Source organism: Rhineura floridana, chromosome 7 (assembly GCF_030035675.1).
Source record: "Rhineura floridana isolate rRhiFlo1 chromosome 7, rRhiFlo1.hap2, whole genome shotgun sequence".
Taxonomy (NCBI): Eukaryota; Metazoa; Chordata; class Lepidosauria; order Squamata; family Rhineuridae; genus Rhineura; species Rhineura floridana.
The window spans coordinates 34,874,281-34,900,895 of NC_084486.1; the positions used below are offsets into that span (position 1 = coordinate 34,874,281).

Below are 26,615 nucleotides of genomic sequence, written 5' to 3' on the forward strand. Positions count from 1 at the left end.
TTTGTATGCATTTTTGCTTATTATACAAACTTTTGCAGATCGCTTTCCCTAACATAATGCATGTTTGTATATTGTTTTCACTAATATATGCATTTTTGTGCACATTACCTGGAGAACTTCAAAATTCAGGAGGATGCAAATGTCAAAGGATGGCTGTGTTTTGGTTCACAATGTGTTTTAGATTTTAGAAAGTGCAGATTTGGATAGGTTCGCCATTATATGCGAACTGAATCAAATCCCCCCCTCTCCCGTTCTCCCTAATTGGAATGGAACTTTGGAGTGAGTGAGATGCCACTGATATTGTTTGTTCAGGCTGGGCTGTCATGTGGAGAAGGGAAAGGATGTTTAAATATTGTAATTTAAGATGTTAACTTTGATAAAAGAATTATTTCTTTCAAGCACTACAATCGACTCTAGATTCTTTGGGAAAATTAGGATAAAAATGTAAAAAAGCCAGGCATGAAATCAATAAAAAAAGACTTTTTTCATCCTCAGAACCATAATTGTGCCCTGCTAGTAATAGTTTTCTTCCCAAATATATTTCCACCGATTTTCTTGTACAATCAACCTTCACAATTTTGAGGTTAACTACATATGTGTCCTTGACGTAGGGCTGCTCTTGGTAATTGTTTGGAAGGCTGGGAATCAACTGTAGTTCAGCTGTTAGAGCACATGCTTTGTAACCAAAAGGCCCCAGGTTCAATCTTCCACATCTTCAGTTGAAAAGGATCAGGAAACAGGGAAAGGCCTCTATCTGAAACCCTGGAGGGCCATTGCTAGTAACAGTGCACAGTATTAAGCAAGATGGACCAATGGTTTGACTTGATACAAGGGAGCTCTGTATCTTCGTAAAAGTGGAGTGTGTTACATTAGTGCTCCAGTGTCCACACTGGCTGGCTGTTGCTTTCTGGGCTCAATTCAAGGTGCTGGTCTACTGAGTCCTAAAAGGCTTGGAACCATTATATGTCAGAGATGGCCTCTATCGTTGTGCGTCGTCATGACCTTTAGAAGCAACTGAGAACACCCTCTTAACTTTTTCATTTATGCACCACCAGGGTCACAAGTACTTTTTGGTTGCTGCCTCTCAACTCAGGAATTCCCTGCCATCGATGCTGAGGTCTAGGGGTCTTTTGGAAGCTGTGTAAGACCTTTTAATTGGCTTTTGATGCCAGGGATAGGGTCGGGTAGGGCAAGATGGTGGTTAATTTTTGGAATTGGGGTTTTTGGAGTTAACATGTTGCTACCCATCCTACATGCTTGGGATGGAGGGAGCTGTAAATCAAATGAAACAAATCAAGTATGTGGTTAAGTTTAGACAAAATCATGCAAGATGTGAACATTGTGTGCTTTTCTCTACGTCCTTCCCAGATTGATAAATATCTGTACGCCATGCGGCTGTCTGATGAAACTCTGCTGGATATCATGGGCCGCTTCAGGAGAGAGATGCAGAATGGGCTTTCTAGGGACTTTAACCCAACAGCCTCAGTGAAGATGCTTCCTACATTTGTAAGGTCTATTCCTGATGGCTCAGGTAAGTGTTATGACTCCTGTGATGTGCTGTTGTACTTTGTTAATGAATATGTTTTTCTGAAACAAAACCAGAACCATTCTATGTTGTTACTTCCAGTGCAATGAGAGTCATTGGCTATGCATGTATTTGTAAAGAGGGCAAAGTATGTAAACCTAAAAGAAACTATCAGTAATGTTTCCACTGTGGCCAAATTATGGTTTGAATTTGGCTTGTTTCCACTAACCAGAGTTAAGATTAACCACAGTTTGTCGAGGTTGAGATGACACTGCAAACTGCAGTTAATCAAAAACGGAAGGAAAAACATCTGAAGTCCTCCATATGGCTGCAGTGGAGGAGGAGAAGAGAGTGGAGCACATCAGCCCAGTGGGAAGCTAGGTTTATTTTTGTAGTGCTAAACTATGGTTGAGCATTATGTCTGAACCATCCCAGTGAAAAGAAAATCCCTGGCAAGGGAAAAACCACATGGTGGCCATGCTTCATGTGTTCAGGATGGTATGGCCATAGGCATACTTTGTGTTGATTGAATATTCAGTAACATTGGCTCCATCCACTTATTCACCCTAATATAATCAAAGACCCAGAGAATGAGCTTCTAACTGTTCCAACTACCAAGACTTTTATTGACTGATTTATCAATTATATCCTGCCTTTCTTTTAGATTTTAGGAAAGCCGAAGGGGAATAATATAAACAAAATTTAAAGAATTGCATAATATTAACAAAAATTAAATGCCAGCAGATTAAACTATTTTTTACAAGAATCTCCATTTTACAAAACTGGAATTATAATAAGCCAGAATTTCACTGTATGGCAGAAAGGTTAGGATGTGAATTTCTATCTAAATACATTAAAATAAATATTGTCCTGAACCCTCTGGAGTTGAATTGCCACTACATGCTTTAGCACTTTGCCTGGAAATGGCATATTGGGAGAGATTAGCAATTATCCAACAGGGCAGGATCTAGAGAGGAATTCTTCAGTGAAAGTTTTATCACCTCTTTCTAGAAGCTTATTGCTCCCTCTCCGTCTTCTTCAATCCATGTGGCCAGGCCCTTTCCAGCTACCTTGATCAGCAGGAAAAGGCAATGGCTGAGTACACAGGTGAGCCTTCTTCACATCACCAAGGATTTTTGCCCATATCCTGAGGCTGCACAAAATGGAAAAGTATCCTTAATGGAACTAGCAGATGACAAAAGTACACCTCACGGCTTCGTAAGCAATGTGAAATCAAGGTTGGAATGGATGTGAACGACTTCATCTAACAAACTGGTCAGAGCTATCTGCCACTTCACTCAGGAGGCGGGGGCAAGATGTGAAAGGCCCCCACTGCTCAGAATAGCTCTTTCGGTCTACTCTTTTGCAGGCTGTGTGTGTTGGCAATTAGAACAGGGTCAGCTCCAGACCACGCCAAGTGAGAGTGACACCGCTGATGGCTCATAAGAAGGGAGAGAGACATTGTTTCTCTTCACGGTGGTTGCATGGGGCTTAGGGAGCCTCTCTCTTTTTTGGCTAGTGTGAGAGAATGTGATTGAAAACCTGAGGCATTCCAAGAGGAAAGCTTTGCTGAGGAGGGAGAGTTTCAAGAGCTCTTTGCCTGTGTCTCTGATTGCATGGGAAAATGTAATTAAGGTGCTTAAGGAGAGGAGCTTTAGGGGTTGTGCTGAGGGCCAGATGAAAGCCCTGGGACTGCCAGTTGCCTACCCCTATCAAGGACAGGGGTCTTTTGACTTAGGTCCCAGAGTATGGCCTGTGGGCACAGGAGACTGCCACCTTCTTGATACTCAGCAGGTCTGGGTCTGATCATTGCCCGTATGAGTGACTGCCTGGGAACCATATGTACACCACCTTGGATTCTAAGATGGAAGAAAGGCAGGATATAAGGGTAAGGAAGTAAATAAATAAAAATGCTATTTTGAGACAGCTTGATTGTTTAGCACTGTTCTGGTACCAGTGATTTGAGCCAATGGTCTCCCTTCTTGTGTAGGGCTGCCTGCTTAATTTATTTAAATGGCAAAATATCAACCAAGCTTTAATTGCTTTTAATTTGTTCCCTGATTAAATGGTTGAGTCAAGATGGATGGGTATGCTGCTGAGCAGACCACACATATAACACTGGTACTCTCTTTCCTGTACCACATTTTGATCATAAGGAGACTTTAAAAGATGGCTTTTCATGTCAGCTTTCCTTCTGTGAATAAGACTGATGTCAGTATGTCTTTTTTAAAAGCTGGATCTTTCACAATACTGATGGGATTTGACCTTGTTCATGCAGAAGTTGATTCATACTTGACTAATAGCTCTATGCTGGAATGGTTGTGCTTATAGATGCAGAATTGCAGATGCATGTTTGGAGAAAGTCTTGGAAGAAAAGCTGTTGCTGTCTTGTTAACAGCTGTGAAATAATTAGAGATAGCATTATGAATTAGTTTTTAAGACCCAGAGTATACAAGGTAATCAAAAATTGTAAATGTGACTATCATTTTATTCTGTTGCATTAGTCATAAATACATAATTTAATAATGAGATTTGCATGGGTGTATTGTACTGCTCATATTAATCGTAAATTGATTTATTTGGAAAGTTCATTTTGATAGTAATGCCCAAAACCACATATCTAAGGCTAATTTGAAGTCTTTATTTTATATAATAGAATTTGTGTGCCACTTAGTAATAAAACCTCTAAGGGTTTTACAGAGTCTTTATTTTTTGATTTATTTATTAAATTTATATCCCGTCCTTCCTCTCAGAAGGAGTTCAGAGCGGCAAACAAAAACACTAAAAGCACTTTAAAATATCTTAAAAACAAAAGACTTTAAAACACATTAAAACAAAACATCTTTAAAAAGCACAGATGCAGACTGGGATAAGGCCTCTTCTTAGAAGGCTTGTTGAAAGAGAAAGGCCTTCAATAGATGCCAAAAAGATAACCAAGATGGCTTCTGTCTAATATTTAAGGGGAGGGAATTGCAAAGTGTCAATGCTACAACACTAGAGGTCCACTTCCTATGCTGTGTGGAGCAGACTTCCTGATAAGATGGTATCTGCAGGAGGCCCTCACCTGCAGAGCGCAGTGATCGACTGGGTATATAAGGGATAAGATGATCTTTCAGGTGTCCTGGTCCCAAGCTGTATAGGGTTTTGTACACCAGAACCAGAACACTGAACTTGGCCCAGAAGCTAATGGGCAGCCAGTACAATTCTTTCAGCAGTGCAGTAACATGTTGGCGATACCCTGCCCCACTAAGCAGTCACATCACTGCATTTTGCACCAGCTGCAGGTTCCGGACCAACCTTAAGGGCAGCCCACATGGAGCACATTATATTAATCCAGCTTGGAGGTTACCAGTGCATGGACAACAGTGGTCAGGCTATCCTGGCCCAGAAATGGCCGCAACTGTCTTACCACCCAAAGCTGGCAAAAGGCACTCCTAGCCACTGAGGTCACCTGGGCCTCTAGTGACAAAGATGAATCCAGGAGCACCCGCAGACTATGAACCTACTCTTTCAGAGGAAGTACAACCCCATCCAATGCAGGCAGTTCATCAATTATCCAAACTCATGAACCACCAACCCACAGTGCCTCCTCCGTGCTAGGATTCAGACTCAGTTTATTGTCCCTCATCCAGCCCACCACTGAGTCCAGGGCTTGCATGACCTCTCCTGATTCAGATGTTACAGAGAAAAAGAGCTGGGTGTTATCAGCATACCTTGCCCCCAAACTCCTGATGACCGCTCGCAAGGGCTTCATATAGATGTTAAACAGTATTGGGAACAAGATGGTACCCTGCGGCACCCCACAGCACAACTGCCAAGGGATCGAAAGACAATTGCCCAATGCTATTCTCTGAAAACAACCCTGGAGATGGGATCGGAACCACTGTAAAACAGTACCACCAATACTCATCTCACCAAGTCGGTTCAGGACTATACCGTGGTCAATAATATCAAAAGCTGTTGAGAGATCAAGTAAGAATAACAGGGTTGCACTCCCCCTGTCCTTCTCCCTATAAAGGTCATCCATCAGGGCGACCAAGGCCGATTCGGTCCCATAACTAGGCGTGAACCCAGAGTGGAATGGATCAAGATAATCTGTTTCATCCAAGAGTACTTACAATTGCTGTGCTGCAACCCTGTCAATTACCTTTCTTAAAAAGGGGGTATTTGCAATCAGGTGGTAGTTGTCATAAAACAATGGGTCCAGGGTGGGCTTTTTTCAGGAGCAGGTGGATCACTTCCTCTTTCAGGGTGGCTGGGACTACTCCCTCCTACAAATACTCATTGACCATGCCCTGGATCCACTCAGTCATACTCTCTCAGCAAGCTTTAATACGCTAAGAAGGGCAAGGATCAAGAGGAAATGTTGCTGGCCACATCATTGCAAGCACCTTGTCTACATCATCAGGCTGCACCAGCTGAAACTGATCCCAAGAAGTTGCTGCAGATGTTGCACTGGACACCTCACTTGGAACTACAGTAGATGTAGATGGAGCATCAAGATTGCTATGGAGGCAAGCAACTTTACCCTCAATGTGCCTTGCAAACAATTCACAGTGGGCTTCTGAAGGGTCTAAAACTCCATTTCCTAGAGTTGATGTTATCTGTTACACTTTGTGGCTTTATCATTAAAAAACCCACATAACTTTTATTTATTGATATATTTATATATTTATTTATTTATCCCGCTCTTCCTCCCAGCAGGAGCCCAGGGTGGCAAACAAAAGCACTAAAAACTTTAAAAGATCATAAAAACAAACTTTAAAACACATTAAAACAAAACATCTTTAAAAACGTTTCTTAAAAAAGCTTTCAAAACATCTAAGACTAAAAACATTTTAAAAAGAAGGTTTAGCAACATATTAAAAAAACAATTCCAAAGTAATTTTACAAAGATTACTGAGATTAAATTAAGCAGAAAGTCTGATTGTACAGATCAGGAAGAAAAGCCAAAGAGTGCATTCAGAGGCAACGCTGAACCATGGTTTTGCACTATGTGTATTAGCAGCCACTTGCCTTGGATTCACACACCTCCCCCCTCTCCTGTCACATTCTGTGAATTCTCACTTCTGAGAGCTTGGCAAACCAAAGCTTGCTGCTGCATCTGGGTGGAACAAACTGTGGTTTGCTCCAACTGCAGTCTTGATCGCAAATCAGAAACCAGGACAAGTGAAGTCAGTTCAGAAATCATGGCATGCACTGGATGGGGAGGAGAGAGCGCATGTGAACTTGAGGTCACTCATGCACATAAACTGAAAACATGCCTTGCCTTTACATCTGAATACAGTTTAAGTGTCTTGTTGACCTGGATGCTGATTTCAGTTTGCAGACAGGGTGTTAATTTGCAGCATATTACCAGAGTGGACATTTCTGAAGTGCAGCATTTGTTTGAAGTGTATTCCAGGGTTCATTTACTTTTGAAAAAGAAGGCCATCTGTTCTTGGGTGTGTTTTTTCCATTTTTTTTAAGGTAATGGATTAATTTGAACAAATGATGGGCTATAATGATAAAGTCTATTTGAACATTTTGCTTAATGTGATGTACTTGTACTGAACACTGACATTTAATTGGTTTTATTGACAGAAGATGTTAAAAAATTACCTGCATGATACCAGTCCTTGAAATTATGTTGTCCTAAACCATTGGGATCTTTTTAAAAAAATGAGACTGCTGTTTAAGGGTGCTAAATAAATTTTAAAAATTATTTGTATGTAATTATAATTTGGAGAACTGTGCCCCACAGATGGTCCTTTGTAATGTTGCAGAGGATGCTGTGAGTGCAAGTTGTACTGCACTGGAGTATAATCAAAGAGCTATGGCAGTGCAAAGAATTCTGGGACACATCTCTCAGATCTCACAGTGCTTCATTGATACCCCTGAAAGTATTGCCAAGTAGTTGCTTGCGTAGTTGCGTTGGCTCTGGTATTTAGAAATGTGGATTCCCATTTCTTTCAGCAAACATGACTGGTCAGTTTGTATACCTGATATGATGATTAGCATAACTTTGGGTCAAAACATGGTCACAATAGCTACAAGTAAATCTCCTGGGCACGATCTGTTACTTTGGGTTGCTTATAAGGACTTCTTTGGTGGTTAATATTATAGAAAGTGCCTGCATTTCTGACATTTTAACACTGGTATATAGTAGTTTTATTAGAATTTGATACAGCAACCTTATATGTTATCATTAGCTCACCCAATGAGTGCTGACAAGCAGTATTGAGAGCCTTTATTACAGGGGTGGGGAACCTGTTGGACTCCCATCAGCCCCAGCCAGCATAGCCAATGGTCAGAGATGATGGGAGCTGGAGTCCAACAACTTCTGGAGGGCCACAGGATTCTCATCCCTGCCTTATTAGAAGAGTGTGTGACATATGGTCTGATCTCTGGCAGATGAAGATGGGGAACTGCTCCCTCCACAATTTCTCCAGAGTGAGATGGGGAGCAGGCCTTGGGTTCCTGTGTTCCATCCTCAATTCCCTCCCCCCCCATGATTTATCTTTCAAACCCAGTATGTGTTGAAGGTGCAGTGAAGCAAGTCTTCCCATTGCTCAGACCAACGAGCAAGCCTGATTTGGAAGCCTTTACAGGGGTCAGGTCAGAGAGAATCAGCTGATCCATTCTGGCCTTTTTGTGTAAAGAGCCTTGCTGGAGTAGTCAGTTGGTTTATTGTTTTTTCCTTTGGGTGGAGCAGAGTAGTGGTACACAGACCAAATCCCCACCTGATGTCTCTTAAGTGTGTCTTTGTTTTCATGCATTTTTGTGGGGGTTTTTTTTGCACCAGTGGCAGCTTCTCTCCTTGGGCAAATAGCAGTTGTGGAGGTTATTTTTGTTGGGACTCCAGCCTGGAGGGAAATGGTTAAATACTCTTCCCATCCAATAAGAGCTTCTCACAGCTACTATTTAAAAAAGCATTCATGTGCAAATGTGAAGGTACATTTAAGATCATATGTAGTTTGGCCCTAAGACCAACTGTAGGCTCAAGTCTTGATAATACTTCTACTGAGTTTCTTTATTTAGTCACTCACTTCTCTCCCTGAGTAAAACAGATGAGAGTGAGGAATTCATTGCTGGTTTTTGCATAGATAAGATCAAAACATTGTCAGAAGAAAAACCTGCTTTGGAAAGAGTAGGAGAACACCTAAAAAGGTGGGAGGAAGCATCTGGGAAAATCCACAATTTGTGCTTGACGTCTCATGTGGGTGTGATATTAGCCCTGAAGATAGAAAGGAGGCTGTTTTTGCAGTGTTGCAAGATTGTTGGATGGGCAAGACCTCCAAGGCTGATTTTTATGGTGAAATTGATTATGTACAGGTGGCCCAGAAGGTGTTTGTGGTCATATAGTGAGTTAGCAAGTCTCAAACTGAGGGTGAATGGCAGGCCAACCAGTATCATACATCATCCAATGCTGTATTTCACTTATTACCTTTCCTGCTTTTTGCCACTTGTAAAGCATAATGACAATTTAGAAATCAGTGAAGAAGTAAAATGTAGGTCTTTCAGTTTGCTATATTGAGGACACTTCTGAGTCTCTTGTGGACTGATGCAGAGTCTGTCTGAAGGTTTGAACAATCTTTTAAAAGAGGTATGTTTGTGTATTTGCATCCATGTAGCTGATATTTATTTATTCCTCCCAGGAGGAGCCCAGGGCGGCAAACAAAAGCACTAAAAGCACATTAAAACATCATAAAAACAGACTTTAAAATACATTAAAACAAAACTTTTTAAAAAACATTTTTTAAAAAGCTTTCAAAACATCTTTAAAAAGAAAAAAAGGTTAAAAACATATTATTAAAAAAAGGTTTAAAAAATATTAAAAAGCAGTTCCAACATAGATACAGAATGGGATAAGGTCTTTACTTAAAAGGCTTGTTGGAAGAGGAAGGTCTTCAGTAGGCATCGAAAAGATATTTAATATTTAAGGGTAGGGAATTTCACAGGGTAGGTGCCGCCACACTAAAGTAGTTTCCTATGTTGTGCAGAACGGACCTCCTGATAAGATGGTATCTGCAGGAGACCCTCACCTGCAGAGTGCAGTGATCGACTGGGTATACAAGGGATAAGACAGGTCTTCAGTGTTTGCCTATGCTGTTTATACAAAGTGGGTTTTTTTTTTAAAAAAAAATCTTGTTCCAAAGGCTGTGTTAATTGATAATCTCAGTCTGAAAACAGATAAGGCTTGCTGTCTTTGTTTGTCTGGTGAGATAGGATGGGGCAAATGTTCTCACTTGAGTTGATAAAATATATTTGCAGTGTCAAAAGGTGAATGTTGTATTCTCTGCATTGACTTGATGCTTAAGTGCTGATGTCCTGTGTCTTGCAAAACAGAGAAAGGAGATTTCATTGCCTTGGATCTTGGCGGATCTTACTTTCGTATTTTGCGAGTGAAAGTCTCTCATGAGAAAAAGCAGACAGTGCAAATGGAAACCGAGATTTATAACACTCCAGAAGATATTATGCATGGCAGTGGAACACGGGTAAGATTCCTCTTTAAAAATGTTCTGCACTACACAAGGATTTAAAGCTTCCACATACTGCTTATTAAACCAGAGTATCACGTGGATTTTCTGATACACTTTTGAAAGAAAAAAGAAATGCTACCATGTAATTTTAATATTAAAGGGAACTAAAACACTTCATTATAATCCATCCAAAGTTAGAATGTCTATTTTGAGGTCAACTTCTCTGTGTTATTTTCATAGTAAGAATAATGCAGAATAATGCAGAATGAAAGTAGGATTCTTGTGATCATTTATTCTAGTTTGTTCATTAGAATGGATACATTTCCTATACTCTGATGACTATTTCAATTGACAGGCAGCTTAAAATCATGATCCATAAGCATGAAAATAATGACCTAATTGTTTAAAATATTTACTGCCGTTTGTTTTTTGTGCATTTATCACTACCCCTCTATCTTTATGATCATATTGTGAGGCCCGAGAATCATAATATAACAATTAATTTAAAATCACAGGCAGCTCACCGTTTAAAATATCCTTCTTTCTCTTGCCCTTGAGTATGCAAATTTGCAAAGTGTATACATTTTGCGGCCTTCAACTCAGGCTGTAGAAGCTACATGGATAGTTGGTGAAACCAAGAAAGGCTGGAGGAGCTTCTCCTATTTTCTCCAGTAAAAGCTCCTGTGTAAGTGACAGGTATTAGAATCTTCTATCACTGATGCTGCCATATATATATTTTTAGCCTACTGTATACCATCCCTTGCCATTTTCTCTTGCTTTCCCCAGGATAAGCCTTAACAATTAGGTACCTGAATCTTGGTAGCGTGGATGTTAAGCCTAAATGATGGTGGTTTGGCTGTTAGATGGTGGTTCTCTTACCAGGCATCTTTGACAACGCTGTTGCAAAAATTCCTACTTTGATCCAGTAGATTCCAGGCTTGTCTGTGCTCTTCTGGGTAACTGGCTCTTGAAAACATCTGTGTGGTCACTTCAGCATGCAAATGTGACTAATAAATATCCGACCCCTAAATGGTCTTGTTGGTTGAGATTGAATGAGTGAGATCAGTATCTGTGTGTGTGGTCAAAGGACAGAATTTATACTGCTGTTTATGTTTTGGACAGATGGACAAAGTCTAGTGTGTTTCTATGATGAACACCATAGTCTGCCTGTAATTCAGTAACGATGACAATTCATATATGTTGGAAGTGGGGCAAGAGCAACTCCTGTTTTGTTCTTTTGTTTATGCTCCAGAAGGGAGATAGAGCTAGGGTCCTCCAGATGGATAGGCTTGTTTACCATTACCTGTGATGCTCTGACTGACTTCCTTCCATTAGACAGATATGTCTTAAGGGAAGCTTATCTGCCCCTCCTCCTTCCGCCCTTTCCTCTCTTTTCTTCTTTGACTGTCCAAGAGAGAGGAGACAACATTTGTCTCTGCTCTCTCTCTCCTAGCCACGAGGGCAACTCCCAAGCCTGGGCATTGCACCACCAACTTAGTTAGTTAGTTAGAACTAGGTATGCCTTTTCTATCTACTATGTATTTCGATGACAATTCATATATGTTGGAAGTGGGGCAAGAGCAACTCCTGTTTTGTTCTTTTGTTTAAGCTTCAGAGGGAAGATAGAGCTAGGATCCTCCAGATGGATAGGCTTGTTTACCTTCACCTGTGATGCTCTGACTGATTTCCTTCTGTCTCTAGACTGTTATGTCTTTAGGGAAGCTTACCTGCCCCTCCTCCTTCCGCCCTTTCCCCTCCTCTTCCTCCTCTGACTGTCCTGGAGAGAGGAGACATCCCTTTGTCTCTGCTGTCTCCAAGTATGGGGCTAACTTCCATACCATATGCCTCCAACTTAGCTAGTTAGTTAGAACTAGGTATGCCTTTCTATGTACTATGTATTTCTACAAATAAACTAGCTTTTCTTATTTTACTCTCAAGTCTCAGTGATCCTGATGCAGGGTAAAAGCCTGCTTTCTTAGGTAAACGCACGCACACACTGGCACACTTGCATTTCAACATCTGCTGTTACTCTGCTGCTGTGGTGTTGCTTTAAACTAAATTAAGCACACAAATTACACATAGCGCAACAATATACTGTCTTACAGTTATTTAAAATGTCCTGGTATATTTTTCATGATCCGTACAATATCCCATTTGTCAGACAAGGCAAGGAAAGAATGCTTCAATTTCTTAGGCACTAGAAACTAATTTTTATGAACTATCAAAACTTTCAGGTCCCTGGAGGATGGCAAACTTTCAGGTGGAATTTTATATTGCAAATTAGATTTTGTCAGGTGCTCTTTGGTTTGGTTTTTCCTCTACTTGTTTAGCAATTCAGTGCAATATCAACGATTCACGTAGCAATTCAGGTCATCCCCCCAAACCCCACCTCTGATTTGACCACATTCGAAGTCAAATCAGCAGTGCTTTTTTCAAACTTTTTGCTCTCAAGATCAAGTGCTAAAAATGAGATTTTGTTGAAGACCCACCTGTCAGCACCAGTACTCAAAACTGGAGGTGAAACCCTTCTGTGCATTCCTGTTACGACAGCAACAAACCATTCCTGTCAGGCACTAAGACCCAGACATCAGGACCCCTTTGAGCAATGGCAATTGTCTCTTACTGTGGCATTGCAACTATGCAACCTCTAGTGAATTTCTGAGCATTGGAAAGATAGAGGGCAGGGCTTGCCAGCTGACTCCCATTCACCAGGCATAGGATACTGTCTTGGTTTACCTCAGGGGTAGTCAATGTGGTGCCCTTCAGATGTTGTTGGACTCTAACTCCCATTAGCCCCAGCCAGCATAGACAATGGGTAGCTCAATAATGTCTGAAGGGCAACATGTTGACTACCTCTGGTTTAGAATGATGGCATAAGCCAGTGTTTGCTCCACCACAAGAAAGTAAAAGGCAGGCTGGCCCCTAAGGCGGAATTGACCTCATCACTTCTTACTGGTATCTTGGAGGTTGAGCCTCAAGTCTCTTGGGATACATTGGAGTTTTCCATTTGGGAACATACATTCTGTTGCCAGCAAACTAAGCGGTAGAAATTGTATGGATAGCTGGTGACCCCAAGAATAGCTTGAGGCTCACTGAGCCTTCGGCTGGCCCCCCTGGAAGAGTTTGGAAATAAATTATGCCTCATTTTCTGTGAATTTTTAAGGAAGATAAATGAGAATGTGATGTAAAAATAAACAATTTTTTTTAAATATAAAAACTGTGGAAGGCTGAAGTATAAGAGGAACTGTTCTGATGTTCCGTAGTTTGGTCACATCGCTGTGCTGCCATTTCCCACTTCGTATTGTAGTGCTTGTCGCACCTGTTCCATACCATGGAAAGAGCTGCAGCACTGAAATCATAACAGGATCCAAGACCTCTGCATAGTTTGCCTGCATCGTGTTGCATTTGTTAAAAATAAAAAACCCTACATAAATTAAATATGAAACAGGTTCCAGGTATATACTTTTAAAGAATGAGAGAAGACATTTTGCTGTGCATGGAATTAGCATTCTGGTTATAATTCACCATTGCATTTAGGAGCTGGAAATTGAAAAGGCACGCTTGAAAACTTAGTTGAGATGGAAAGGGAGGCCTGTGTGGAAGAGGCAAATCACTGCTAGCCCAAAACTGAAAGTTACTTCCCAATAGTCCTAACATTTCATTCCAGAAAGCTATAGGTTGTATTCAGCTGTGTCACTCAGCTGCCGGTAAGGATTACTTCAGTGGGACAGACAGGGAAGCAATTTTTGCCAATTTCTCTTTACTGGTACCTAAGGGCAATTGTTAAACAAGGGGCAGGTAAGTGTTGAACTCCATGATGAAAAATCAAGGAGGAAGAGTTTCCAGCATTATAAAATCACCCCAGATTTGAATTGGGAATATTTGATTTTGATTATTTTTATTTGTCATGTGTGAATGTTGCTTAGCCTTGTAAATAATAATAGATACTTGTTCATAAATGTTTTCATCTGCCAAATGGGCATCCCTACTCTAAAATCCAGATCTTTTGCTAAACTGTGGCATAAAAATGCACTGAATAATGTCTATTGAGATTTCCAGTCTAAACTCTAATACCCAATGCAGACATAATATTTCCAGTCTGCTGACAATGGTGAGGAGATGTCAGTCTCTGCTGGCTGCACCAAGGTGATATACAGTGCTGTAAAACAACTAGCCAGCAGCTGCCTATAGAGGGGCTTGGTTGTAAAGCAGATAAGCGAGGGAGACGGTCAAGGGGTCTCAGTGCACCTACCAGGTCATCTTCCAAAAGGCGAAGTCAGTGAACAAAGCAAAGTCCAATATTCTAATGAAAGTAATCTGGGTTTCAAGGCACGGCTGGCGAGGGTCTCATGCTGGTGTCTTGGCGTTGCTTCCAGCAAAGGGCAAACAGCATCTCACTGCTTTTTAAGCTCCCCTCTGTGGTTCAGGTGCTAGCAATCAGCCCTCTGACTCCCAGGAACTTGTAGACGTAAACGGCCAGAATGCCTGCACTGCTCTGCTACTTGTAGGCATTGTTGCTCTGCAGGAAGTGGAGAGGTCTCCTGTTCACTCCCTGAGTCTGACTGAGGGGCCCCAGCTGTATCCTGAACATCTTCCAGTGATGGGGTGAGTCTGCTTGTTCCTTCTCCTGGGTCTCCTGTGCCAAACCTCTGCTCCTCATCCTTCTCTGAGGACTCATCTGATGGAGGCATGATGGGAGATCAGAAATGTGCTGCAGGCTCATGTTTCTTCCTTCCCTCTCCCTTCATGAATTCCCCTTGACTTCCCTTTTCAGAGCAGACAATGGTTAGCATAACATAGTTGGTAAACCATGGCTAAGCTCAAACCAGAACGTGTAAATGTGGTTCTAATAATGGTTGCAAACTATGTTTTGAACATAAGAGCAGCCCTGCTGCATCAGGCCAAATGCCCACCTTATCCAGCATCCTGTTCTCACAGTGGCCAGCTAGAGGTTTGCAAGAAGGGCCTGAGTGCAACAGCACTTTCCCCACTCCTGATTCCCAGCAACTACTACTCAGAGGTACACTGCCTTCAACAGAGGAGATAAAACATAGCCGTTGTGGCTGTCAGTAAAATCAGCACACACATTACGCTAGGTTTGAGAAAGGAAGAGAGCAGGGAATCCAAGTGGGGAAGGGGCATCAGGAAAAGGTGAGCTAGTGGCAGTTTCACATTTTTGCCACAGTTAAAATATCAAAGAATTAAGGAAGGAAGGCTGTGTGGAAAAGGCAAATCACTTTTTATTATGGCATAACACATTTTATTATGAAATAAGCCATAACCTAGCCAGGATTAGGAGATGAGGAACATATATACCTGTACTGGGCTTTACTGTGCTATCCTAACATGATCATATTTACTATCCCATGGATTTCAGTTGGACTTGCTTCTAAGTAAATGTGTTCAGGATTGCAGCTTATAGTGAAAACCAATGAGATTTGCTCACAGAGAAGTCTGCCAAGGAACATTGTTTAAAAAGGAAGATTCCCCCCGCCACCATGTGTACAATACATATCAATAGCTTTAATTTTCTAATGTTCTACAGGTTCATAGGGCTGACTCCAAAATAATCTTTATTGGTATGAATTCTCTTAATTATTTTTCCAATAGTGATTATGAGATGAAGACATATGTATGTATGTATGTACGTCATGTGCATTCTAATGTCTTCTTATTTCTTTTTTCTCAGCTTTTTGATCACGTTGCTGAATGCTTAGGCGATTTCATGGAGAAACAGGAAATCAAGAACAAGAAATTACCTGTTGGGTTTACGTTTTCTTTTCCATGTAGGCAAACCAAGTTAGATGAGGTAAGAACATGTCACAATTTTTTGACTGTGGAAGCAGCCTTATACTGAGCCAGACTATTTGGTCCATCTAGCTTAGTATTGTCTACCCTGACTGGCAGTGGTTTCAATTTTCCCAGTCTCACCAATTGAACCACCAGATGTGCTGCACCACTGAGCTATGGATCTTCCCCAGCTGGAAGAGCTAGATGGTATTAAAATGCCATTTAGCTGATTTGACTTTGTTTCAGTAGGTGCGTGACAGATAAATTATTGTTCTTACTGGGTTGTGTTATTGTCGCAGTTTTGTAAATGCAAGCTGTCAGAAGACACTTGTGAAGACACATTCACACCATACATTTATTCCACTTTAAATAGTCATGGCTTCCCCTTAGAATCCTGGGAATGGTAGTTTGTGAAGGATGGAGCTACAATTCCCCGAGTTCTATGAGAAGAAAGATTGACTATTAAACCACTCTGGCAATTGTAGCTCTGTGAGGGAAATAGGGGTCTCCTAACAAGTCTCAGCACCCTTCACAAATTACCCTTCCCAGGATTCTTTGGGGGAAGCCATGACTGTTTAAAGTGGAATAATAATAGTGGAATAAATGTATGGTTTGAATGTGGCCTTGAATCAAAACTTCATCTCCCAGCAGTTGGCCCAGAAGCATGCAACGCTGTTGGATTGTGGGAGTTTACCGGGTATAAGCCTATGTAGCTTTTAGGAAGAAGACCACTGGGAGCCTCATATAAATTCTTCTTGGAGAAGAATTTAGCATGTGAGCTGAAATATATGCATACCGTTGATTATGTTTGCTGCAGCTCTGTCATTGTAGTGCCTCCATAATGGAGACCTCTGATTGTAGCAAGAGTAGGTAAAGGAGTATGTTTGTATATGTGTTCAATCAGATTATTTCCATCATGTGAACGTGGGCAAGTTCACATACAGGAAATCCAGCAGTGCTGTCACAAGTGAAAACTGATCCTTAGCTAGAAGTGGAAAGATCTGTTAATTTCGGTTCTGTCAGTTTCTCACTTTTCTAATGTTAAATTCAGTTCTCTACATTTCTGCAGCAATCTGCAATTTTTTTAAAAAAAAATCCTCATGAAAATTCTCCATTTTAATCCACATTTCTCCAAATAAACACATTTTGGTAGGCAGTTTTGACAAAGGTACATATTTTTGCAAGCCATTTCTCATCACATCATGCCTTTATGCACACTGTCCCATAATATATGCATTTTTATAAATACTGTTTAGTTGACGATCTGCATCCCAAAATTTGAATAAATGCGAATTTTGCAGGATGGCTGTGTTTCAGTTCTCATATTGTTTCAGAAAGTGCGAATTTGATAAATTCTGCTTGAAATGCAAACTGAATTGAAATTCTCACCCATCCCTATTCTGAGCTCATTTTTTTTAACTGAAAAGTCAAAGAAACATAATTTCTTTTGGCCATAATTCTAACTGTTTAATTTTAACAGGGTATTCTGATAACCTGGACAAAACGTTTCAGAGCAAGTGGAGTTGAGGGAGTTGATGTAGTAAAGTTGCTAAACAAAGCAATCAAGAAACGTGGGGTAAGAGTTATCTTTTTGTATACGTATATGGATTGCACATATATGAACTAGCCAGTATGGGACATATTTTGTTACTTGTAGATGGCAAGGACTGTGTTAATCCCTGCTGATGTCATTCTAGAATGACTAGATGGTCACCTAGAGCTTCTCCAGACACCTTTTTTTTATTGTGCGTTCATGGTGATATGTGCTCATGATGCTATTGGTTACATGAGATCCTGCTTTCAGTACTGTTTTGCACCTGAAAAAGTTTTGGGGAGTCACACTACTTCATTTCCAATTGGTGCATATCCCATAATTTCCCACTGAAATCCTGTAATTTTTTTTTTATACCACAAATGTTCTGGTTTATTTTTGTCCTGCTTTTGCCCTCTGGGCAGCAAAAATGTGGTAGCATTCTGGCAGCATCACAGAACAAACTAAAGCAGAGTAAATCCACCACTGTTGGGCTATAATTGTGTCAAGAGGATGCTGCAGAATGCACCCACAATCCAATCCAGAAGTGCCTCAGGCTGATCCTAACACATAGAGGAATCAGATTTTTGACTGATAGACTTGTAGAGAATAAAACAATATAAGACTCAAGGATAAGGGTCCTGGGTCAGTAGTAATAAGGGAACAAAATCATTATCTGCTAGCTGACCTAAACAACATGCCCAGTAGTGGTATTTACTGAGATTTTATGACACAGTGACAAGTAGAATATGCATATTGAAACGTGTTGATAAAATTGCATGATCTTAGAAATATTCCATTTCATTTTAAAGGACTATGATGCAGACATTATGGCAGTTGTCAATGACACCGTAGGGACAATGATGACCTGTGGATTTGATGACCAACGTTGCGAAGTTGGCTTGATTATTGGTATTAACATCTGATTCCTTTGCTAAGCATAATGCATCTTCACATTTTACTCTTTTCTTTTGTTTTTTAGTCTGTTGATTAATCCCACTCTCTTCTTTCAAGGTACTGGCACAAATGCCTGCTACATGGAGGAAATGAGGCACATTGATCTGGTGGAAGGCGATGAAGGGCGGATGTGCATCAACACTGAATGGGGAGCATTTGGAGACGATGGCTTATTAGAAGACATTCGGACTGAATTTGACAGGGAGATTGACCGGGGTTCTCTAAATCCTGGGAAGCAATTGTAATTGACCACAAGTATTGATCTGCTGTACTTCAAAACTGGCTGCATTTAAACAATTGTTTGTTGGTTTATTAAGCAGATTTTTTAAAATTTCCTTACATTTGTATTGTGCTGTTCTTCCATAATGGAACCCAAGATGGTGTACGTACAGTTCCCAGGGATTCACCCATCCAAGCACTATCCACACCTAGATCGACTTTGCTTCAGCAAAGTAGTGGCCTCATCTGCCTTCAGACGATACCCTGGAACTACAGATACAAGCCTTCTGTCTTGCATGCAGCCACTTCACCAGGGGTATAGTCATCCAGGGTCTTGGGGGGTCTTAGATCCTTTATGTGTTTGGGAGCAGGGTCCCAGCAAGACCTCTATGCCTCCAGCATCCTACTGGCCAATCAGCATCAAAGGGGAGTGTGTTAACCATGGAGAAGAGTCTTCTAAAATGCTTCCTTGTCCTTTGCTGCTGATTGGAGCCAATCAGAGTAAAAGGAAGTGAGTCAGCCACTGAAAAGTCTTTTTCAGTAGCAAACACGTTTCCCACTTGTTAATGCCTTCTCCCACAGCCCCAAACAAGGATCTCATACTCAATCCAGCAGCAAAAAAGGTGGGAGGGGGCATGACTGAGACTATCATGAAGGGACTGTGCACTTCTGAATTTGCCACTACAGTAGGGCCCCGCTTACTGGCGCTTTGCATTCCGGCGTTCCGCTAATACGGCGGTGGGAAATTCCCCCTTTTAAAGTCGATTTTGCGGCATTTTGCAACATTTTCGCGCCATTTTCGCGCGACAGTCCCATTATAGTCTACGGGTTCCGCTTTATGGCGATTTCTGCTTTACGGCGGGGGCCTGGTCCCTAACCCGCCGTATAAGCGGGGCCCTACTGTACACTTCTGCACTTCCCTCTTGCCTTTGCACGAGTCATGATTAAACCAGGAAGTTTCTAATAAACCACAGTTTTCCATTTTGTCTGGACTGAGCAACTATGGTTATCAATGTGGAAAAAGTTGAGGATCTTGAACCAACTTGAACCGTGGCTTACGATCCTGACTTGTTTTGACGCTGGTAACTGTAATTTCCCAGACTAGATGAAATGGGAATCCATGGTTATTTAAAAAACATTCTGGTTTAATCATGGCTCATGCAAAGGGAGGAATGAAGGAGCTTGTGTGCATGGACAAAAGGCTTGTGAATATTGTGGCTTAATAAGCCACAATATAATTATCTGAAGTTGACTGCTTTCTGCTAGATCACATTGCTTTAATTTTCTTGAACCATCTGGTCCAGCGCAGCTTTTAATTTATCACTCAGATTGCTTATTTATTTATTTATTTATTTATTTATTTATTTATTTGTCGCCTATCTGGCTGGCTCTCCAGCCGCTCTGGGCAACGTACAAAATAGGCATACAATACCTAGACATTAAAAATCTAAAAACAATGAAGATAAAATCTAGCCCACCCCAAAAGCCTGCCTGAAGAGCCAGGTCTTCAAGGCCCGACGGAAACTCATCATGGAAGGGGCATGGCAGAGATCATTTGGGAGTTCCACAGGGTGGGGGCCACAACTGAAAAAGCCCTCTCTCTAGTCTTCACCAGTTTGGCTGTTTTGACTGATGGGATGGAGAGAAAGAAGGTCTTTTGAGGCTTTTGGGCGGCATAGCTGATGATGCTGGAGACGCTCCTTTAGATAGACTGGGCTGAAACCATATAGGGATTTAAAGGTCAAAACCAGCACCTTAAAGCGTTTTTTAGTTGACATCCTTTCTATTAAACTTAAAAGTTATGTATTTTTAAAAATAAATACTTATGAGAACTGCTACAGGCACTGTCTTAGAAGAGTCTTTCCCCTTTACTCTCACACAGGAAAAATTCCTCTTTTAAGGTGCTGCCTGACATGCACATTCACCTTCTGAAGTGTGTGCGATTTCCCCCCCTTCAAACTACTGTTTTAGCCAAACTCACATTTATGCAGGTTTGATAGATTGATTGATTGATTGGTTCATTAATCACAACTCATTTGACTAAGATGTCTTATATTGGGTTCCAGCCTAAGAATGAATGGATTAGGTTTTAGCCATCAGTTTTGCATGATTAAGTTGCCTAGTTAGCTACAGCACAGAGTTTGCATATACAACGGAATCCTGATAGTGCCCCAGAGATAATTTGGATAATACCTGGATATTGAGTTTTCTATTATTATTATTATTATTATTATTATTATTATTATTATTATTATTATTATTATTATTATTATTATTATTATTATTATTATTATCATCATCATCATCATCATCATCATTATCATCATTATTATTATTATAGTTTTAGGTTATAATGTCTGTCCCAAAGACTCATAGTGGAGTTGCATGCTATGGGATCTTCTGCTCTTGTGATAGGGCATTTCTGCCTCTGTCCCACTGCAGTCTACCCCCACTCCCCAAGTGGATTGTTTTGGGACCTTCTAGAATGGCTTGGGAAAGTGGCATGGCAGCAGGGTGCTGTACCTGGAGGCGGATTGGAGGGACAGTTGTCAGAAATTGGGGATACCCCTCCCCTTGAGTTAATGGAAGTGCCTTTCATTTATGCAAAAGGGTCTCTGGAACCTACCTGTCATTTTATCTAATTTTATGCTATGCTATTATGTGTGTTTGGGTGGGGGTTGAGTTGGTTAGGCTGAGAGAGAGCTATTTGCTCAGGACCACACCGTAAGCTTTATGGCTAAATAATGATTCCAACCCCAATCCTATCTTATGGACATCTATTGGGAATTGATATGTAGGATTGGGCTGCACACCTGTAAATCAATCATGTCTGATTTCTGTTGTATTTTCTTTTCAGATTTGAGAAGATGGTCAGTGGCATGTATATGGGGGAACTTGTCAGGCTTATCCTTGTCAAAATGGCCAAAGAAGGTCTCCTTTTTGAGGGACGAATCACTCCTGAACTTCTAACCAAAGGGAAATTAGAAACTAAAGATGTTTCTGCCATAGAGAAGTAAGTAGCTTTGAAGCTGTTTCTAGGCTTCCAGGCTTGCATAACTTAGTAGTGATTTTGTAGTGAATGTCTGCAGTTGAATTCTAAGGACAACTCCTGGGTGGGCTTTTAAAGATAGTGTTTTTGGCTTTCTTTGCTTTTATTTTAGGTTAATAGGCTGCCCTTTCCAATTTTCAAATGTAGTCAGAGTTTTATCTTGAAAAGACTCAGATAATGTGCATATTTATTTTTATATAATCTGCATTTAACTTTAGATTCTAAATTACAATGAGCACACTGCCTTCTCCCTCGCCCCTCTTCTTCTGCATGGCTGGGAGGAGGACTTCAGCAGCATTTAATTTCAGTTTCCTTTTATAGTTGGCTTGTCATGTCATACAAACCTGGAATCGTGGTTTATCATTAACTCTGGCAGGTTGTGAAACAAACCCATTTCAAACCACGGCTTATGAAGCTGCCTTATTTAAGCTACCTATAGATTAGGGTAAACCAGCCTTTGCTGGCTGGGGCTGATGGGAGTTGTAGTCCAAAGTATCTGAAGGGCACCAGGTTGGGGAAAGCTGATGTAAACCATGATCCTTGTTTCACACCTGACAAGCCAACTTTAGAGGAAACTGCAATTAAATGTGGCTGAAGCCATCCTCCAAGTCATGCAGGGAGAGGGGAGGGAGGGAGGATGCAAGTCCGAGGCACACCTGAACTCACTGCAGCTCCTCCACCTTGTGTTAAACTAGCTTTCCTCAAACTGGTGCCCTCCAGATGTTGTTGGACTCCCACCTCCATCAGCCTTAGCCAGCATGGCTAATGGTCAGGGATGATGGGAGCTGCAGTCCAAAACATCTGGAGGGCACCAGTTTGGGGAAGGCTGTGCCCAACCATGGCTCAGCATGATGTGGAAATGTGGCGATTGCCTCTCTGTAACATTCTTGTGGTCTGGATTTTTCACGTGGATCTTGCTCCTGACAACAGCAGTAAATTAAGTGTTTCCTCCAGGGTATACTGAAAACTGTACGTCTTCTGCAGTTGTAATCCTTTTGACCTAACTCTGGCTTTGCACTATTTTGTCTACATTTAAATAAAGGCTTCAGGAATTTTACCCTTAATTGGCCATATTGATTACAAATGGGACACAAAACAGAGAACCCACAATCCAAATCCAGCACAGTGGAACTGAAAATCTTATTAGGCTATTGTGCTATGCAGGCTCCAGTATCCAATGTTAGGATCCTGGCCTTCCCTCACTTTCCTCCTAAGGCTTCTGTGACCCATGGTTTGGGACATGGTTGCACCCATTCTCAGACTCTTACAATATTGTCCCTTAAAAGCCCATCACTCAAGTTCATGTTACTTTATTGTAACTTTTAGACATTTGTAAAACATTTCACTCTTTGCGATTTTTCTTTTTAGGAGCAAGGAAGGTTTGCATAAAGCCAAAGAGATACTTGCCCGGCTTGGAGTTGAGCCCTCCCATGAAGATTGTGTTGCTGTCCACCATGTGTGTACACTCGTTTCGTTCCGCTCTGCAAACCTGGTGGCTGCTGCTCTGGGAGCAATCTTGAATCAGCTGAGGGACAATAAGGGAGTGGGCCGTTTGCGCACCACGGTGGGGGTTGATGGCTCCCTTTACAAGATGCATCCACAGTAAGATCTTGTGCTGTTTCCATAATTATATCTTGGCACCTGTTAGGGAACATCTCTTGCAAAAGGTCAGATATGTAGCACATGAAGCTGCCATATGGATGAGTGCTCTGGACTTGAGCTTAATAAACAGAACTCTTGATATAGATGAAAGTGGGTTGCTAATATCACAGGGCTGTAACTTCCTGCTTATCTTGCACATGCTTTATACCAGACAGCTGCTTACAACTGACAGTATTTGCAACTATTTGCTGCACATGGCAGTGATGTGCCCATAAGATGCAGTAGCCTGCGCTTTCTTTTATTATTATTTTTTCTAGGCATGTTATCTCATACCATGCATGCAGTTATACATACAAGGGTATAATTTCCAATTACATGCAGAATGATGCCACATCATTGAAAGGCAGCCATGGAGAGTGGTATATTTATGTATGTTGCCTGGATATTACCCTCTGCCCTAGCCTATGTGCCTGTGTGTTAGGGATGGACAAGAAATTAAATTCAGTTTACATTTCAAGCCAAATCTATCAAATTTGCACTTTCTGAAACAATATAAGAACTGAAACACAGCCATCCTTCAAAATTTGCATTTATCCAAATTTTGCAATGCAGTTTGCCAAGTAAACAGTGTTTACAAACAGGCCCGGCACCAGTGGGGGCTCAGGTTGGGCACTGGCCAGGGGCCCCTGCGGCTGGGAGGGTGGAGCTCCTGCTCTGCCAACCCCACCAGTATCGGGTCATGAGGTGTGACTGGACGGTAATGTGGAGCAGGAACTCCACTCTCCCAGGCGACACCATCCCCACACATGCACACAGCTGGAGTGCACTTAAATGCCATCTTGTGCATGGTCGTATGCTTGCCATCACCCAAGATGGCTGCAGGGGCAGCAACGCATCAGGATGCATGCCTGCCATCACTCTAGATAGCGGTAGGGGTGTGGTGACACCCCTGCCACCATCTTGGGTGATGGCAGGGATGCGTGCTGACATGGCAGTACCAGACGTAGTGTGACCGGGTGTATTAAAATATGGGCATGGTGGGTGTGTGTGCACCATTCTGGTGCCCAAGAGCTTGCGGTGGTGTGGCATTGGCCCTGTTTACAAAAATGCATATTAGGGGAAAGTGTGCCTAAAAACAAATATTTACGTGAAAATAACATACAAAAATGAATTATATGACAAGAAACTGTACAATAGTCAAAAGAATGTGTAATTGAGGATAAATTCACACTAAAATGCTGGAGAATTTTCATTAGGATTTAAAAAAAATTTTTTTTGCAAATTGCTGCAGAAATGTGGTGAACTGAATTTAAGATTGGAAAAATGAGAAACTGAGAGAACCTAGATGGATAGATCTTTCCATCCCTACTGTGTGTGGAGGATAACTCATCTAGGAGAAACTGTAGTAAGTGTGTGTGGTGAATCCACGCCGATGCTATTGCTTATGCTAACGGTAGGGAACCTCAGAAGCAGGGGCACAATGCGGCCCTCCAGGCCTCTGTGTCTGGCCCTTGAGACTTTCTCCAGCGACACCCCTCCCCCCAGCCTGCCCCTCTGCCAGCCATGTTTTGCAGTCTCCTTGAGTATTTTTCTCTTGCCACAATGTGTCCTCAAACTCTGGTGATGCTTCTTGCTTGCCTGGATGGAGGATAGAGGTGTCTGTAGTGACTAGCCTACTGTTCAAAGGCAAAATGTTGCTCCACCCATGTTTGCCTCTGGCCCTGCCTACCATGGGCATTTGGCCCCCAGAAGGTTGTCTGGAAGAGAATGCAATCCTTAGGCTGAAAAGGTCCCCCACCTTGACTTATGCCATACACTTCTTGTATCAGAGAATCTGAATTCATAATAAGATACTCGACAAAATAGAAGTGCCCTGTTTTCAAATCCAGTTGGCTTGATATCTCCCGAACCCACCCTCCAAACTGTTGCGCTGTGTGTAATTGTGTGCTTAATTTAGTTTAAAGCAACACCACAGCAGCAGAGTAACAGCAGATGTTGAAATGCGAGTGTGCCCGCATGTGCGTGTGTTTGCCTAAGAAAGCAGGCTTTTACCCTGCATCAGCATCACTGAGACTTGAGACTTAGTAAAATAAGAAAAGCTACTTTATTCCTGGAAATACATTGTAGATAGAAAGGCATACCTAGTTCTAACTAACTGGCTAAGTTGGAGGCATGACGCCCAGGTATGGGAGTTAGCCCCTTGCTTGAAGAGAGCAGAGACAAAGGGAATGTCTCCTGGAGAAGGAAAGAAGTGGAAAGGGCGGAAGGAGGAGGGGCAGGTAAGCTTCCCTAAAGATGTAACAGTCTAGCGACAGAAGGAAGTCAGTCAGAGCATCACAGGTAAGGTAAACAAGCCTATCCATCTGGAGGATCCTAGCTCTATTTTCCCTCTGGAGCACAAACAAAACAAATTAGGAGTTGCTCTTGCCCCACTTCCAACACAAATACAATTCAGAGACTTTCAAACCGAAGTTTTTCTTGGTTCTGTTGAAGCCCAGTCAATAAGACCTATGAAATGAATGAAGCAATTGAGATCAAGCAGTTCCAGTTATAGTTGATTAATGAGCCTTGATTGCTCCATCTTTCACCAAAATGTAAATGGGCTGCTGGGGGGATCCCAACAACTTTTATTTGAAAGTATAAACTGAACTGCTTTCTCTTAGGATTGCAGCCCTTTTACTGTCAAAGCCGTAAGCAGTTAGATATTGAGATGTTGTCTTGATGATCCCAGACAGAGAGAAACAGTCACTTTTGCTTGATCAAAACCTCCCTGGTTTTCTCATTTCATGTCTTTGAAGCTGCCCAGCTTAAAGCTCCACTCTTTGGTAAGGAATGCCTTTTTGTTCGCAGCCATAAACCTTTGACGCTGTTCTAAATCTTACCACACCTAGAGAAGCTATTCCTTCAAAGGAACTGTGTCAGTTTTCAGCACCTAAAGCTCTAGTCTACATTCTTCTTACCAGCTCAAACAGAGTTGTTTTTTAACAGAATTTTGAGCCTCATTATTTTTTAACAAAAACCTCTGAATGCTAGTTGTTGGGGAATCAAGAGTGGAAAAGGCTGCTATCCTCCTGACCTGCTTGTGGGATTTCCACAGGCCAGGGGTGGGGAACCTCTGGCCCACAGGCCAATCTTGACCCACCAGGGAGTCCAGTTTTATGCACAAGGCTATTTCCCCCAAACCACACCTACCTGTCTATCAGCTGATGGCAGGGGGTGGAGTTGACTCCTCCTGGGTGCTACTTTGTCAGCACATTCCAGTGCGAAATGTGCTAGCGGAGCGCCACCCCTGCAGAGAGCAGGATTGAACCGTCCATTCATCAGCTGGTGAGCGGAGAATTCAGTTCTGCTCAGTGCTGCTTTGATAGTGCATTCCCTGTGGGGAATGCGCTGGCGAAGCAGACCCTTGCGGAGAACAGGATTGAACCCTCTTCTCCTCAGCTGGTGTTCAGTCCAGAGAGTTCAGTCCTGCTGGGTGCA

At 41.8% G+C, this 26,615-nt stretch overlaps 1 protein-coding gene across 2 annotated transcripts in view; it reads left to right on the top strand.

Moving 5' to 3' along the window:
* HK1 (hexokinase 1) overlaps positions 1-26,615 on the top strand; it is a 72,443-nt gene that overhangs the window by 23,722 nt on the left and 22,106 nt on the right. Inside the window, exons 2-10 of one of the 2 annotated variants that reach the window (XM_061635201.1) lie at positions 1,056-1,141; positions 1,369-1,531; positions 9,854-10,002; positions 15,677-15,796; positions 17,258-17,353; positions 18,121-18,220; positions 18,323-18,506; positions 21,342-21,497; positions 22,902-23,135. In XM_061635201.1, the coding sequence (XP_061491185.1) occupies positions 1,390-1,531; positions 9,854-10,002; positions 15,677-15,796; positions 17,258-17,353; positions 18,121-18,220; positions 18,323-18,506; positions 21,342-21,497; positions 22,902-23,135 (1,181 nt within the window). In that variant the 5' untranslated portion in view covers positions 1,056-1,141; positions 1,369-1,389. The remainder of the gene's footprint in view (positions 1-1,055; positions 1,142-1,368; positions 1,532-9,853; positions 10,003-15,676; positions 15,797-17,257; positions 17,354-18,120; positions 18,221-18,322; positions 18,507-21,341; positions 21,498-22,901; positions 23,136-26,615) is intronic. The other variant, XM_061635200.1, reaches the window with a different exon arrangement.